Source organism: Drosophila rhopaloa, unplaced genomic scaffold, assembly GCF_018152115.1.
Source record: "Drosophila rhopaloa isolate 14029-0021.01 unplaced genomic scaffold, ASM1815211v1 contig_3, whole genome shotgun sequence".
NCBI classification, from domain to species: domain Eukaryota; kingdom Metazoa; phylum Arthropoda; class Insecta; order Diptera; family Drosophilidae; genus Drosophila; species Drosophila rhopaloa.
This window is the reverse complement of record NW_025335123.1, coordinates 7,410,055-7,426,847: the sequence shown is the minus strand read 5'-3', so window position 1 is coordinate 7,426,847 and position 16,793 is coordinate 7,410,055. Positions and strand designations below refer to the sequence as shown.

General features: G+C 37.6%; 1 protein-coding gene across 16 annotated transcripts in view; it reads right to left on the bottom strand.

The window, feature by feature from the left end:
* The window catches only part of LOC108047614 (neurobeachin), a 191,179-nt gene that overhangs the window by 26,993 nt on the left and 147,393 nt on the right, over window positions 1-16,793 (bottom strand). For 12 of the 16 annotated variants that reach the window (XM_044461041.1, XM_044461046.1, XM_044461050.1 and 9 more), the window contains 8 exons: window positions 12,202-12,328; window positions 7,677-7,873; window positions 4,454-4,575; window positions 4,237-4,363; window positions 4,056-4,175; window positions 3,241-3,387; window positions 2,364-2,925; window positions 2,198-2,283 (listed from right to left, as the gene is read on the bottom strand). In XM_044461041.1, the coding sequence (XP_044316976.1) occupies window positions 2,198-2,283; window positions 2,364-2,925; window positions 3,241-3,387; window positions 4,056-4,175; window positions 4,237-4,363; window positions 4,454-4,575; window positions 7,677-7,873; window positions 12,202-12,328 (1,488 nt within the window). The remainder of the gene's footprint in view (window positions 1-2,197; window positions 2,284-2,363; window positions 2,926-3,240; window positions 3,388-4,055; window positions 4,176-4,236; window positions 4,364-4,453; window positions 4,576-7,676; window positions 7,874-12,201; window positions 12,329-16,793) is intronic. The other 4 variants (XM_044461048.1, XM_044461055.1, XM_044461049.1 and 1 more) reach the window with 1 other exon arrangement.

Genomic DNA, 16,793 nt, shown 5'->3' with positions numbered 1-16,793 from the left:
TTTATATAGTTTTTCAAATAAATTAAATAAAACATGAATGATGATTTAAGATGTCTGAGGAATTCGAATTATTTAAAAAATAACAATAGCAATGTGTTGTTCTCTTTCTGCTTTGTAAAGCTGAAATAAACCAGAAATTGAACGAGGTCTAATACGTATTTCAATGCTGATCAGGAATTTATGGGCAGCTCTTGCATAAAGTCTTTCGTGCTCTGATAAATTCTCTGTAAGTCTATAAAAAACACTGCCGGGTCATAACAATTCACCCATACGCTCACAAACGCAATAACGGCACTGTGTGTGTGTGTGTATTTTTAATATAAAACTATTCAAATGCTGTTCAAGAATATATATATATGTATATACAATATATACACAACACGCATCGTTGCTTTTTGCTTCTTGTTCGGCGGCAGGTTTTCCTCGAGCTTCGAGTTTTCTTCTCCTTTTAGTGCACTTTTGCAGTGTGTGTGTGTGTGTGTGGCTTTTGCTCACTGTTTGTGTGTGTGTGCTACAAATGTAAGCTGGTGCTTGTGTGTTGGTAGTATTATTAAAATTATTTATTTTTGGCTGCCTAATTTGCTGCTAAAAATACTTCTTTGCGATATTTCCAGAAAGAACAAACAATAGAGAACTTAAGCAAGCAATTAAGAAGAAAGAAAGATTGCATTTATTTAATTTAAAGGATAAATGAATTTATGAAGTACCCTTTGAACTAGTCTTCGAGTAAAATAATAAAGGACTGAAAAAACATTAATACACTTTTTAAGAAAAAACAAATGTATAGATCCAAATCTTAACTTAACATGTGATAGGCCAAATTTTAAAGTGTAAGTTTTAAAAGAGCAACACAAGTCTACCTATGTTTACAACTTGAAATGAAACAGTAAATTGTACCAAAATTAAAATCTTTAAAATCTAAAACCGCTTTTACTGGCTGAGTGAGCGTTTCTTTTTACATTTATTTCCTTGGCACAGTTTTCTTCCAGGGATCATAACTTTTGCCCACATATTTTCCTCCCATTTTCCCTTAAAAGCGCAATGTTTGTGTGTAAATGTGATTGCGTGCTCACGTGTGTGTGGCCGTGTTTTCCCATCCCATTAACTCAACTCCCGATTTGGCACATAAAAACAACATTCAAAATAACTAAAGCACTCACTTTTTCAACCTACACACCAGACCCCCCCCCACGAAACCCCCTGTTTTTCCCCTACAAAATGGTATAATACCTGGCATAGGTGAGTGGGGTGGCAAAAAGAGGGGGTGGCAAGTGAAAGGTGGGTGGCTGTCTACATAATAGCTGTTTCGGGTCCTGAAATGTGGAGCACACGGGCATAGAAAATGTTCTAGCGGAATATGGAACATGCGCGCCCAAAGATTTCCAACAATCTCCGGTGGGTGGTGGTGGGTTTTCTGGCCTTACATATTCGCCTTTGTCTACCGCCAGTTGGGTTTATTTTTTTTTATTTTTTTTTCGGGCGGGGGGCTGTTTTTTGAGACACCTGCCCAGGTATACGCTACATTTACTTCTCCTTGCTAAGAACGGGCACTGTTACTCCCATAAACTTGCCACCTTCAACTTTAAAACCCAAACATTGTATTCCTGGAAGCCAAACTTAAGGTATCGATTTAATTGCCGGCGGTAACTTCTTAATTGCTCGTCGAAATTATAGAACTTTAAGCCTTAAGTTTCAAAAAGGAAATACAAATCAATACATGTACAACTTAAAATTGTATGAAAAAAACTTTAGGCTTCTCGCTTTAACTGATAGCAGTAACTTATTAATTTATTAACTTTTTGAAAAACTGTATTAGAGTTACTGACTTAAATAGTTGTATAAAAACACTAAAAAACAGAAATTAAAAAATAATGTTAAGTTAACTATTTATTCCTTTTAAAGAATTTGAACCTAAATTAAATTTAATTACTTAAAGGTTTTAAAAGAAAGTGGTATGAAAATATTTGCAAAACCTTTGAAAGCGAAATAGTGATATAAAATCAATCAAAAATCAGATTGGCATAGTTTTATGAAAAAAATATAGCTCCAATCTTTCACAGCTTTTGTTGAATTGGTTTCTTGTTTTTTGTTTTAGTTCCCCAAGATTTCATCACGAAAATTAAAATATTTAAAAAATTACAATACGGAAATGGTAAACGAAATAAAATAAAATGTTATAAAAACAAAGTTTGCTTACAGCTTTCAGCTGGTTGACTTCCTCAGTGTCGGCGGATCCGACCATTAAGTTTAAGCTGCTCACGCTGGACATTCGACGCAGTTGCTCTGAGTGGTCCCCAAATGAAAAGTTTAATACAAATTATAAATGCAAAATGAAAATGGCAAATGAAAAACAGTGTAAATACCAAAAGAAGAAGTATTTCCAGTGGGCAAATGGCCGAGCGGATCGTCGGCATTGCCCGATGATGTTGCCGCCAGATGTGTTGCATGTTGCTGCTGCTGCACGGCTGCATCATTCTCATTGTGTGTTGCCGCTGCCGGCAGGGCAGATGTTGCTGCGGGAGAGGTGCCTCCTGCTGCTGCTCCTGCTGCTGCTGCTGTTGCGGTGGCTACTGCAGTAGAGCTACTGCCACTGCCCGCCAAGGTAACTGCATTGCGTGCGGTTAAGACCGCTCGGATTTTCACAAAGGCCTCATTCAAATCGAGCTTTTCATCCGTCCAATCGATGGCACGCGCCTCTTGTTCGGCGGCCAGCGTTTGGAATTGCAACTGCAACTGCTGCTGCTGACCGGCGGCAACAGCTGCTGCCGCCGCTGCTGCTGCATCGCCGCCCCCGGTGCCACTCCCACCGCCCACGCCCGGCAGTGATGATGCCCCCAAGGTCGCTGGCAGAAGTTGAAAGTGACTCACCCGCTTGTGATTGTCCGGCAGATTCAGATAGCACTCGTTGTCGAATCGGAACTGCGACTGTTTTTTCACACAGTGTTTGTTTTTTTTTTTTGGTTTTTCGGTGTATTGTGCAAGTTTTGTTGTATTTTTTTTAGCAGTGCAGCGGACAGGAAGTTTTGTAAAAACACGGAAAGAGAGAGAAAAAAGAGCAAAAAGAAAAGAGATACGGCATATATGAACAAATGACGTTATTTTTGTACAGACGAGGACAATATTGCTGCGGCATTTCGGCGGTGCAATGTAGTGGTGCAGTGGTGCGTGCGCTTGACCATCGCCGGGTTGGCAATGGGTGGTGGTGAGGGTGGGGACTGGGTCAGGTGGTTGCCCACTTACCTTGTAACCGGGTCCCAGGCGATGCATCGCGCAGATCTGCTGCGTGGTCAGCGCCTCGCTGAAAAGGTAGATCGCCGACATTTGGCCGCAGAACACGCGCTCCTCATCCAATTCGGGGGTGGCTCCAATGTAGCACTTGTCAAAGGGCTGAAAAGGTGTGGAAAAATGGGGAGACTTCCTATATAACATCTTAAAACATTGCGAAAGGATGCCTGAGCAATTTAAAGTGCACCAGAAAATAACACTGGTTCAAAGATTAATGTGCATTTAATAGTCTATGATCTCAGAACTGAAGAAAAGGTCAATTCCTAATTCCTACTTAATATAGCACAATTATTTTATACAATTCCGATGTAAATTAATTGCAGTTAACAAGAAATGTTATTTGTAATCGATATTTTCGATATTTGCAAAGGTAAAATGTGGAGGTTAAACTAGATAATTTAATTGTAATTATAACTAATAATATAGATTAAATGGAGTATCAATTAATGATACAGTAATTCCACGAAGTAATATTGTTCGAAATATTGATGACGATTATTAGATTTGAAACTGTAATCTTCAATTAAGAAGATTAATTAATTAAGTAAAGCTTCATTAATTTTTTTTAGATAGTCACTGTCGATATATTTGATAGCGTTTCATAAATTATTCAAGTGCACTTACGAAAATAAATTGAATAATAATATAACATGGCATATTATGACATAAAGCAAGCATAAATTGATGCCTGCTTAACACAAAATACAATACAACTCGACACGTTTAATAAATATTTATAGAATTGGGCTTTTGAGATGCCCGGTACTCACATCGTTTGTGGAAACAAACCATGCCATCTCAGTTGAAGAGGCCAGCTGTCCATTAACGAGGCACTTGATTTCGCTTTTCGTCCAACGATTGTATATATACACTATGGCAATCATATACCACTGAAACAGAAACCGAATTCAAAGTCAGGATGAGAGTGAGGTTGTTGGTAGAATATCTTACCTTTCGTGGCTGGAATTCATATTTGACACAATGCTGAAAGCCCTTGCCCTTGACCTTCATCGAGGTGAGAACGAGGCAGTTGCCCACAAAGTGCGCCGTATAGCCCACGCCCTTCGATGTCTTGAAGCTGCAAATATTAAGCGGATGTTAATGGATTTATTTTTGTAGTGACATCGTTTCGTATCAAATTTCATTTCAGCCTTTGGGCAGTACTCACCAGTAAAGGTAGGGCTTCTCCCGCTCGATATTCACCGAATTGATGGGATCCAGGCGGAACCAGGTGGTGAAGGTGAATCCGTTCTCATAGGGCCACTTGGCCAACGGCGGCAGGACCATGGCCTAAAAACGGAAAGAAACCGAGAACCGATTAAGGCCAATTTAAAACTGATCGACATAGTATCGTTAAATAGATTATGGTCAGTTTGCCATTCGATTACTTGGGCAATTAGCATTAATAAGCCGCATAATTGACTTGGCACATGGATACGAAACCCGTTAACAAATACCATGGAGCCCCAAAGACGGCATCAAATTCCAAAGCCAAAAACCGAAGCTGTGTACAGAGGAAAACACTTTTGACTGGCTGGGAACTTGCGGCACATTCCACTCCACAAACTACACACGAATGTATTTCCTGTGGCAACCTTTCAGCCATGTCTGAAATGCAAATGGAAAGACAGCTGGAGAATTCAACAGAAGAAGCCACAAAACAGAACTGAACTGAAATTAAAAGGAAATGAGCAAATTTGATTTATCATCAATTCTGTGGCTTTACGGCTGGTCGACGACGATGTTTGCCAAAAAGGATAAATTCAAGATGAAGGCAGCTAGCAGTATAAACTTCCAACTTGGCTGGATAAGTCAGGTGAAATTTTGCTGGCAGTTCATAAATTTAATATTAATACACTCCACTTTGCCTGTCTGCCTGTTCAAATAATCGTTTAGAAAATACCATTACATTATTTCTGTGGAAATGCCATTTGACATTATCCGGCCGAGGCATCAAGTAATGCATCTCCAATCAGTTAACAAATATTTATGCATGTGATGGCCAAGTCACTGAGTTTGTCCCTCATTGTTTTCCCTTTGAGACAATTTACAATATTATTTATTAGCCCCATGATGGTTTTAAATATTTGACTCAGTTGATTGCATTGAACTAATATGCAAATTAAAGCAAATATTGATATATAATTATTTTAATGATTTGGGTTAGTCATTAACCCTGAAACTGCACTTCAAGGCCAGTATCTTCTCTTACAGGCATCCGATATCAAAATGGCATAATTCTAAATAATTGTGGTTTAGCTCTCTAAAAATCGGTGTTTTCACCTTAGTTTGTATTTTGGGGCCTATTTTTCGTAAATTGCTGAAAAGTGACCTAAAGCCTGTACTCTTATGACCATAACTTTTTTTTACAGACATCCTATTTCAAATTTGCATACTTCTAAATGATTAGTTCACACTTTCTTAATAATATTTATTTAGTCAAATTTGTTTGTATATTTATGATTTACTACAGTTTAATGCTTAACAGTTTAAGGTTGTATGTTTAAGTTGATTTATTCACCTAATTTTATACATACATTTTACTATTCAAGTATTTGGTTTGGCCATTATTAATGTTGACTTAAATAATTTGAATAAGCTGCGATGATTTATTTGATTTAAATCAAATTCGGGGATTTAATTGTGGACATTTAAGAATTAAGTCATTATATATTGGCATATATTTCATTATTCATGGTTTTTAGACTGTTACTATTACAAACATCATTTAAGTAAGTCATTTAGCTTAAAGTGATTTGAATCCTAAATTGAAGTCATTGATTTATTTACGATTTATTTTCCTTATTTATTTATTGAGTAATTCATCCTGCGTTCAGTTTATTAAATCACTTGTTCGCTCTTGAACTCTGTGCAACTATTTAACCCTCTCACAAAGATCAAATTTCATTTACTTTGCACTTATCTAGTGGTCTCGCCTTTTCGAGTGGGGATGGGAGATGGGAAATGGAGACCACTTTTTGGGGTCCCAGAAGAGACCGACCGGGCTAAATGGGTTAAGGCCAGACGGACGTGACAAAGACTGACACTGTTGGAGTTTTGCTGCGGTTGCAGGCAACTTTGCACCACACACATACACACACACACACACACACTGCCACTGTCTCCCCCTCTCATTTTCCCAATTTGATACCATTTCCCGTGACAGAAGAGGGAAAAATCCGGGGAGGAGGTGGACGGGACCAGCGATAAACTGAAATGGTGCCCTGGTGATTTTCGGTTTTGGCTTTTCCGAAAATCTCATTATTCGAATCGAGTCCCGTCGCCCTGTTGCAATCAGCACCATCAATGGCATTAGGCGTGCTTGTGGATCGCTGATCGGCGGTTAAGTGGGTTGAATTTCCCCCAAAAAAGCGGGCTTGACGGAAAATTAAAAAAAGAAACCAAATGTCCCCATCGAAAAACAACATCAAAAGAGAGGCTCCTGCATACGATGTGGATTGAATAGATAGGTGGATGAATTGAGATGGTTCAACTGGGTGGCACCAGTCTATTTATTAGACATTTTGTGACAATTGCGAAGCGCTCCCATGCAATGCTCCTATTTGACTTCCAATTCACTTTATGGCATTTTTTATGTGTTTATGGGACGATGGACACGTCGATAGAGTGTCGTCAACTCCTCCTCCAAAACCAAAAAAAAAATGGAATTGGTCAAGCTCATGGCTAACAAACACACTCATAGATAGAGGAAAAATACACATTCACACACGAAGCTAGACTGGGGAAAAAACACATTTCGAATTCGTTTTAAGTGCGACGCAATAAAATAAAAGCCCCCTGAAAATGTCGATGGGGCGCAATGGGGATCCCCCGGGGTACCTCATCCTATGTTGTATGTGCGGATGTATATGAAGCCTTTGTCCCAGCCAGTTGCATTCAAAAGGAAAAAATTCTGGCGAATTGCATGAAAAATATCACTCAGAGGACCCCCAATGTGACGAACCAGCAGGTAAAAGGCAATTTAATTAAGATTCTGATAACTCAAAGTCAAAAATATCTAACAAAAACTGTGAACTTTATTCTTTGCTATTTCATACCATTGTTTTTATAGTCTAGTATTTTCATTGAATACTTGATTAAAATGGAAAAATTCCTTGGCTATGTTGTATTAGTACTGTTTTTTATACATCGGAAATATCTCTTTGTAGTTGTTTTATACACTTAAAAGCTGGTATCCAATGTTAAGGAAATTTTAATTTAAAAATATTCTCTTTCCCTGAGCAATTTAATTAATATCAGTATATAGCTTTTTAAAGAAGTTTTTTATTGTCTCTTTATAGGATCCCCAGAACGATATATTATCTATCGCTTATTACTGAGTCATCGAATGAAATCGACCATTAGTTGTGGCATCGTCGATTAGCACTTACCGATCCCTTGCGGCCTGGAAAGCTGAAGAACACGTCCGGTCCGTTGCGATGTGGCATCTGCCGGAGGACGTTTAGCAACTTGGCCGAGTGGCGCGGCCACTTGCCATTGGTGGCCTTCATCGTCCCGAAGAGCAGCTTCAGCTCCTTCACCGTTATGCTGTAGCTGGCCAGCACGCCCAGCATCTCGATGAGCAGATCTGAAAAGCAGAGGGGAAAATGTATTAGTATCGGCTGCAGAAAATACACGTTTATGCAATCCATGTCAGGATTTCATTAATCTTAAAAGGCTCTAAACATTGCCCATCAAAATGATGGTCATTTGTCATCGATAAAGTAAAATTATGATTAGTTTAAATTAAATTTTTTTAAAATAATTTTTAAGACTTTTGAATTGGTATTACTATAGATTTATTTATACACTCAATAGTTTATTTTTTAAGCAAACCCTATACTATGGATGTTACGTATGCATGAATGCTAATTGAAGGCAGAAAAAAAGCCTTAATACAGCTTTTCGTGATATGTTTTTATGCCCGCATAAACACTGTTAGCGATACAAACCGAGATACAGAGTCATCCACGCAAAATGTCCGAGCCATTAAATGCGGAAAGGCAGGAAATGGGTTGAAGGCCTAAAGGATATGCGCAAATGCTGCTGACAGCCTGCCAAACTCAACTGCGTGTGTGTGTGTGTGTGTGTGTGTGCGTGTTTGTGGCAACAATCAAGTTCCCGTTTTAACTCAGGTGGCAAGTTGCAAATGCAAATGCAAATGCGAAACCGAATGCAAAGTCCTCGCGTTCACCCAAGTGGCAAGGACACGCGCTCTCACAGCGAATGCTAAAAGACAAGGGGGCGTGGCAGGGGCGTCGTAGGTGGGCGTGGTCGCGGTCGTGTTCGTCGCAAGGCCATCAGCTATATTGCATTTGATCTAGCATTGCCATTGCCACCGCGCGAATGGAATTCCAATTTGAAGCGAGGTCAAAAGCCGGCAAAAAGTTGCCACAGCGCTTCAACTAACAGTCATATTTTTAGAATCATTAAGAAGAATAGATCAAATAATATATAACATGAATAGATGACATTTTAAAGGCAAGAGTTTTGCGCTTGTCAAACTATAAGATGTCATACTACTTGGCAAATCTGAGAAATAATTGAAACGTCATTTTGAATATAATGTTTCATAAATAGCATTAAACACTTGGGATAAATATTCCTTCAAATAACTGTAAAGTTTCAATTGACTTGCAATTTAAATTATGAAATTTTAAAAGAAAAACTCCCCGGGGTAAAAAGTTTTTGAGCCAAAAACTATTTTCATCATTCGTCTATGTCTTCGATGAGCCGCGAAGATGAAGTCCTACGTCCCTAGCTCCTTCTCTCTCTGTCTTTGTCTCTTTCTCACTCGATTTTGGGAAGTTATGCCCCGTCTTCCTCGATTTTTGCCATCTCACTCTTGTGGGAAGGAGTTGCATTTTCAATCAAGTTTAGCCAAAAGCTGGGGCAAATAGTTATTAATTCCGGAGTTCAAACTAATTGCCTCCGCTGGCTTTACCTCTCTCTCTCTCTCTCTTGTGCTCCGTCTATAACTGCCTCGCCCACTCCGCCGCCCTCATGCCACGCCCACACCTTGGGGTCTGGTTTTGCAGCGAATGCTCCGCTATTCCCAAACTTCATTTGTAATGCACACTAATTGAAATGGGACGATCGGGCCGTTTTAATGCTTGGACTGTTTGGTTCACCTTCTGTTCTCGTCTCTCACTCACTCTCCTTGCCCTTGTGTACCACCCACCACCCACACACACGCTTCCTCTCTAGCACACATACACACACGTACTTTCAGCACCGAAAGTATTTTATAATATTTATATTTTCTGTTTTTTTTGAGGGTATTGAGGTATTTTCCTGATCATGTTTTTAACGTCAAAATATCCAACATTTTTAAAATTTTGATACATTTCAAATAGTTTAAATAAATAATAGTTTCTTCATTGCATACATTTTTATTTATTCAAAAATGTTAAGATAATTAAATCAGTTTGCTTAATAAATTAGGAATACTAGGCAATAGCCTGTTTTTCAGTGCACACACACTATTCAACACGCTTTAGGTTGCTTGAGTTCAGAAATTGAGTAACTCTGGCAGGTTGAACCTTTGGGCCACTGGCTGACCCAAGTTATCCAACCTGCGACCCCAAATCCCACTGCCCGTTCCCTGCGGCATTCCCAAGACGACAATGTCGCCCACTTGGTCCCCAGTTGGTATTCAGCTCCCCTGGCTTTCTCTACTTTCTCTCATGCTTTTCCTCACCCAACGCCACAGCTTCATCAGCATTTAATTACATTTTCCTTGGCATGCCAAAGTTTTTACTGCCCCAGCTCATCATCATCATCTTCAGCTGGAGAAAAATCATCGGGGAGAGGAATATATATGTATATTATAAACCTATATATAAAGAGCAAGGGAAGGGGAAAGCAGTGAGAGCGTTTAACGCAACAATTTATCTTATCAAATTCTTGCAATTGCATTGTCGAGTTTTTAAGCACTTTAAGTTGGACTTGAGAAAAAGAAGGCAATGGATCTAATGGATCCCCTAAATACAGATACAGATACCCATGTCCATGCCCATACCCATAGATACTCATACGCAGACATAAATGTTATATGGAATCCGAGAAGTTGCTACTCTAAGCTGAACTTTGCCCGAGACAACGAACTTTTAACTTATCTAATTTCTTGGCAAGTGTCACGTTTTGGCATTTGTCAGGTGACACACGCACACATTCCGCAACGAAGAAATGTGGGAGGGTGGGGCAGTAAAGGGGAATAGACAGACATCCCTTGTGCACAGGAAAAAATTAACAATATTTTATATTTCTTTCTTAACATTTGTTCTACAGTTCAAAGAAAAATTTATTTTCAAACAAATTGTATTTTCATCTTAAGAACGTATTACTTATAAATATTAATAAGTCATAAATTGTATCATTTAAATTATATTTCTGTTAAAAAGTAAAAAAAAACTAAAAAAAAACTAAAACATTAAGTAATTTAAGTCTTCAACATTGTAATGTAAAAATTTTACTTGTAAAGGAAAGAAGTTTCCTTAATTCACATAAGGCGATAGCAAACTGACATACAAATCAAGTTTGTAAGTGTGTAATAGAATTATAAACTCAAATGTGGCTAATTTAAGACTGTTTCTCTCGGTGTACGTATGAAATTATGTCTTTGTTTGTGGCCTTTCTCCCGTTTCTCCCTTCTCTGCTTTCTCCTTTCTCGGGCCTCACACGCACACACACACATGAAGCTCAAAAGTCAGCGACTGCAAATTGACAGCAGTTACAGTTCGTTAAATGCGGAATGAAGAAGGGGAAGGGGTTGGGTGGGTGTGTAGGTGGGGTGGAGGTGGGTGAAGTCAGTGCAAAAAGATATATGGAAAGGGTGGAGTCGGTGGGTGGTGGATGAGTGGGTACTGGGATTTTGTGGAGACCGCAGATGTGTCATTGACTTAATAAAATCAAAATCAAAGCCAAAGGCACGCACATGCTTAAGGCAGCAGCGTGTGTGTGTGTGTGTGGTAAGATTGAGGGGTGGGGCAGAGGGTGGTGCAGTGGGCGTTGGGTGGCCCCGTGGGCGGGGCCAGCGACGGTCGCTAATGAAGAGCAAATTTGCTGTCGAGCTGCGCCGCTCCATTCCACTCCTCCAATTTCTCTGGCTTTTTACTGTGTGGTCTATTGGGTGGTTGGGTGGTCTTGTGGGCGGTTTCTGGGTGGTTCAGTGGTTTCCACAGAGGTGGAATGGGGGGCGCAACTGGGCGTGTCAGTGCTGCTGACAAGCGTGAAATTAATCGAGAGGCAATTCAGCGGACCAGAGCAAAAGCAAACCAAAGCCAAACTTCGGATCTATTCATACCAGTCAAACAATGGTGAAATGTGTAAACTCCATTGTTCCACGAAACTGAAAACCCTGTAATGCTCCACCCAAATTTTGATTAAGCACATAAACTGACCGAAAAATGAAAATGTTTATCATTAAATTCTAACCAAGTGTTTTAAAGTAAAAAAAGTTATAAAAGACTTTCAATTGAGTTTCGATAGCATATTCAAATTCCTACAAAGAGGCTTTATAAAACTAAACAAAAACAAACAAAAAAAATACTTTTAAATTATTTTTTGGAAAAAAGAGCATTTTAGTGCTACTTTAAGTCATAAGAAGATCTTTGAACCATTGAATTAACAAAGTATTTATTTTGACGTCACCTTAACAGTTTTTTATACCTATTTCTTAAGTCATACATAATTACTTTGTTAAATATATAATCGTTTTCACTTTAAAAGTCAGGGATATAAGTAATTAAACAAAATATACAATGTTAACTTATATAAAGAACATTAATGTTAATTGTTAAGCTTGCTGTTTAGCTTTTACAACTATTTTTTTTATCTTTTTTGAGGTCCTTACTTGATTTGCTTAATTCAAATTTGATTTAGTAGATAAATTAATTATTTTTAAGGACTTCTTACCTGCCACAACCGTTTCGGAGCGCTGCAGGCGGACAAGGACATGCTCGATGAGGCCGACATCGGTGCAGGCCTGCAGATTGCGTACGCTTTTGCGCAGGATGGCGATGAATACGCTCCAAATCTCCGCCTGCAATTGAAGAACAAACAAAGGCTTATTTTAAATGGCTATCAACAAATATAGAGATAAGAACTGTATCTGTTGGGAGGAAGAAAGAAAATCTCTAGAGAGAAAAAGTGTGTGGCGAAATCAAAGTATCAAGTATTGCTGTTGCCTTTCGCCTTTTGCCCAGCTCAATAAGCAAAAGTAAAGTGGCTCACACAGACACACGCTTACCCGCACACTCATACGCACACTTGCAGAAAAACACACACACACACGCACACACATCCAGGGCAATCAAAGGCAGGAAGTGGAAGCGAAAGGCCAAAATAAGCAGCTCACGCGCTCGAAAGTATGCAGCACTTATCTGCTCACTTCTCTCTCTTCTCCTTAAGTGTGTATGTGTGTGCTTGTGTTTTTGCGAGTGTGTGTGTGTGTGCCTAATGTAAACAGTCATTGAAATAAAGTAAAATAATGGAAAGTAATGGCAAAAAAATCGCAAGCCAAGACCGAGTTTTCCTTCTCGAATTTCGTTTTTCCTTTCAGCATTATTGCCTCAATTCTCGAGAACAAAAACAAAGCGTTTGACGGTTTTTTATGATTATTGCCTTTGGCACACACACACACAAACACTCACACAAGCCCAAGCCCACACTCACAGATAGGGCACACAAACAGATACATTCACTGAAACTGAGAAGATTGCACATTGATTGGCAATTGCAGAAAAAGCGTTGGGAATATCGCTTTGAATATATATTTCTGTATTTCAGTTATTTCTGCTATTTTCACAATTTCGATAACAAGAAAAAAACAAAACAAAATTGTCAGGAATTTTATGTATTTAGTTTCATAAGAACAAATAAGAGAGATAATGGCCTGATTATAGGTTGGTATTCTGCTGATGATTTTCCATTAGTGTCAATTTTATTTCACCATTTCCTAATTTGCGAAATAAAAACATTCGGAATGGTAAATGGTTCTAGAAATGGAAATATTGATACATTAACATCTTTAGAATTTAGTTGCCATAAAATATTTCTTAGTTTGATATAAATTCAGAACATTAAGAATACATTTTTTTTTATTTTTCGTCTCTCTCCATGTCTTTATTTTATGTTTCTCGTTCGTTATCTACTTAATTTCTTGCTGTTTTTATTTTTTTTCTCGCCCTCTAGATATTTTTTCTGTTTTCCGCTTCCTGTTTGTGTTTTTCTAATGTACTGCACACGCATAATTTAATTCGTAGATTCAAAAATTGCCCACAAAATTCAGGCTTTTCTCGCTTTATCACACAATTTTCCGCTAGGGCTTCAAAGTACACCTGGGATTTTGAAAAGCTGTTTGTACATATACAAAATGTACTTAAATCACAAACTCACTGATGTACACACGTAAAATGTAGTGTTGTGAGAAATACTTTCTTTGCTCTTTACTAAGCTGCACCACAGGGCACTTATTATTTCCATGAGTCCTTGGTCCTTCGCAAGAATTTTCCGCATTTCCGACGTTTTCCGTATTTCCTCCTTGTTTTTTTTAATTTGGCTCTGGTTTTCGTGGTTTCTCTCTCTTTCTCTGCTGGCCAAAACGACAGTTTGTTGGCCAAAACTCATTTATTGCTGTTTGTTCAACAATTGAAATGAAGTTCTTCAGAGCTCGACATTCGGTAATAAACGTTTGAGAGCTTTATTTTTGAAAGCAAATCATCAGTTATTTTAGGCACTTTTTTTCTTATAAGTCTGCAATCCAAATTTGGTATTTCAAATAATAATTTCAGTCTTTAAGTGTTGTTTTCATTCCTTAAATGGGGTTAATTCCAATTTTCAATTTAACGTCAATCGAATTTTTGACCTATTTTCATGTTAGTCATTTCCAAGTTTCCGATGACTTGTAAAATGGCGACCATAGTCCATAACTTTTGCAAATTTAATCCAAATTGGAGGTGACATACCTCTTATGACTCGTTAATTGATTCTCTAAATATTTGGATTCAAACTTTTTAATTTAACGTCATTCGAATTTTTGACCCACTTTCATGTTAGTTATTTCCAAGTTTCCGATGACTTGTAAAATGGTGACCCAAAATTGGACTTCTATAGTCCACAACTTTTTCAAATTTTATCCGATTTGGAAGTGACATACCTCTTATGAGTCGTTAATTGATTCTCTAAATATCTGCATTCAAAATTTTTAATTTAACGCCATTCGAATTTTTGACCCAATTTCATGTTAGTTATTTCCAAGTTTCCGGTGGCTTATAAAATGGGGACCCAAAATTGGACTTCTAAGTCCATAACTTTTGCAAATTTAATCCGATTTGGAAGTGACACACCTCTTATGACTCGTTAATTGATTCTCTAAATATTTGCATTCAAAATTTTCAATTTAACGTCATTCGAATTTTTGACCCATTTTCATGTTAGTTATTTCCAAGTTTCCGATGACTTGTAAAATGGTGACCCAAAATTGGACTTCTATAGTCCACAACTTTTTCAAATTTTATCCGATTTGGAAGTGACATACCTCTTATGACTCGTTAATTGATTCTCTAAATATTTGCATTAAAAATTATCAATTTAACGTCATTCGAATTTTTGACCCATTTTCATGTTAGTTTTTTCCAAGTTTCCGATGGTTTGTAAAATGGCGACCCTAAACTGGACTTCTATAGTCCATAACTTTTTCAAATTTAATCCGATTTGGAAGTGACATACCTCTTATGACTCGTTAATTGATTCTCTAAATATCTGCATTCAAAATTTTCAATTTAACGTCATTCCCATTTTTATGTTAGTTATTTCCAAGTTTCCGATGACTTAACGTCATTCGAATTTTTGACCCATTCTCATGTTAGTTATTTCCAAGTTTCCGATGACTTGTACAATGGTGACGCAAAATCGGACTTTATAGTCCATAACTTTTTCAAATTTAATCCGATTTGGAAGTGACATACCTCTTATGACTCGTTAATTGATTCTCTAAATATCTCTATTCAAAATTTTTAATTTAAATTGTATTTATTTCTTCACCTTAACAACGATTTTAATTCGTTTTAATTCTTAAAAATCCAATTTCAATGCAAACAATCCAGAGGAGTTAGAGCATCTTATAATTAAGGTCTTTAGATAGTGTTTATTTTCTTTAGATATCTTAAATAATTTGATGCTTGATCTTGTTTGCTTCATGCCTAGGCTTATTTTGCATTTGCCTTTGTTATTCCTTGTTTATTTATTTTCTTTGTATTTTAGCCCATTTAATATTTCACTGCTGGCAAAATAAGAAAACAAAACAAAAGTTGATTTGACGTCGTTGCGTTTTGTTTCTACAGCATTATTTCTTAATAAGCGCCAAGCGGGATTTTCCAGCAGGCTCACCGCGAATTTTCCACCTCCCTTTATACTGTTTTTTTTCCCGAACAATTTGCTCCCCATTGAGGAGGTGGGGGGAGTAGGGAATGAGGGAAAGATAAAGAAAAAATTAAATAATAAGAGTAGAAACTTCAGTCAGATTTTATTACGTAATTGGGTAGCAATTTCTTCACGGCCCAACAACAACAGGGCCCAGAGTTGCCACAGCCACTGAGCACAAATTAAATTTGGCCTTTTCTACGGCCCCCCTCCACTCCTTGTTTCTTTTTTTTATATCTGTCTCTCCTCCATCATTTTCCACGGACAGCCCCCACTAAGTATGCTACAGAAATGCGGCTGCTTCTTTGAGCCGAGATTTTCCGACTTTTCCTTCTTTTTTTTTTACTACGGAACTCAGTCGAGCATTTTCATCTGCTTGTTGCTCGCTTTTCCGTCTCCATTCTCCTTGGCCAGGTTAAATTGAGCATCGCTTGTCCAGTGCGGCCGGTCAAAGGCCAAATGGAAGAAAATTAAAAATTAAGTGCAAAGTTTGCCAAGATTTTGTTGTGCCGAAATAGGCAAAATACCTATAAAAGTCGCCCGCCAGAACAAGATAAAATTTATGCAATGGCAAAAGTTTAATTGCTCAGGCGGTGGGTGCAATTTCATACGACAGGCGGAAAAATAGTACCCGCATATAATAATGCTACATTTAATGGTAACAGACACCCAATTTAATAAGAAATAAATTAAACACTTTCATACAACATAACATAACAACATAATTGTTTATAGCTTGATAGAAAGAAAAGCGATAAGAAAGTTATTGCAAATATAAATACATCTGTATACATTTGTTTACAGGTTAAATATAACATTTTTACTATATCAAAAAAAAGTGTATAAGAAGTTAATTTACTTTGCTTTCAATTCGTTAAAGCGGTTTACTTTTTCACTAAAAATAAAAATGTACTTTAATTTGCTTATAGAATCCTAATTTTGTTTTGACTTCCTCAATCAAAAATTAAGTTTATCATTAACAAAATTCTTAATCATTATATTATTACAGTGCATGGTATCATGCAATTTATTTGCAATTTACTACAGTTGAACCTCCTCTTTCCACATGGAGACAATTTTCTTCT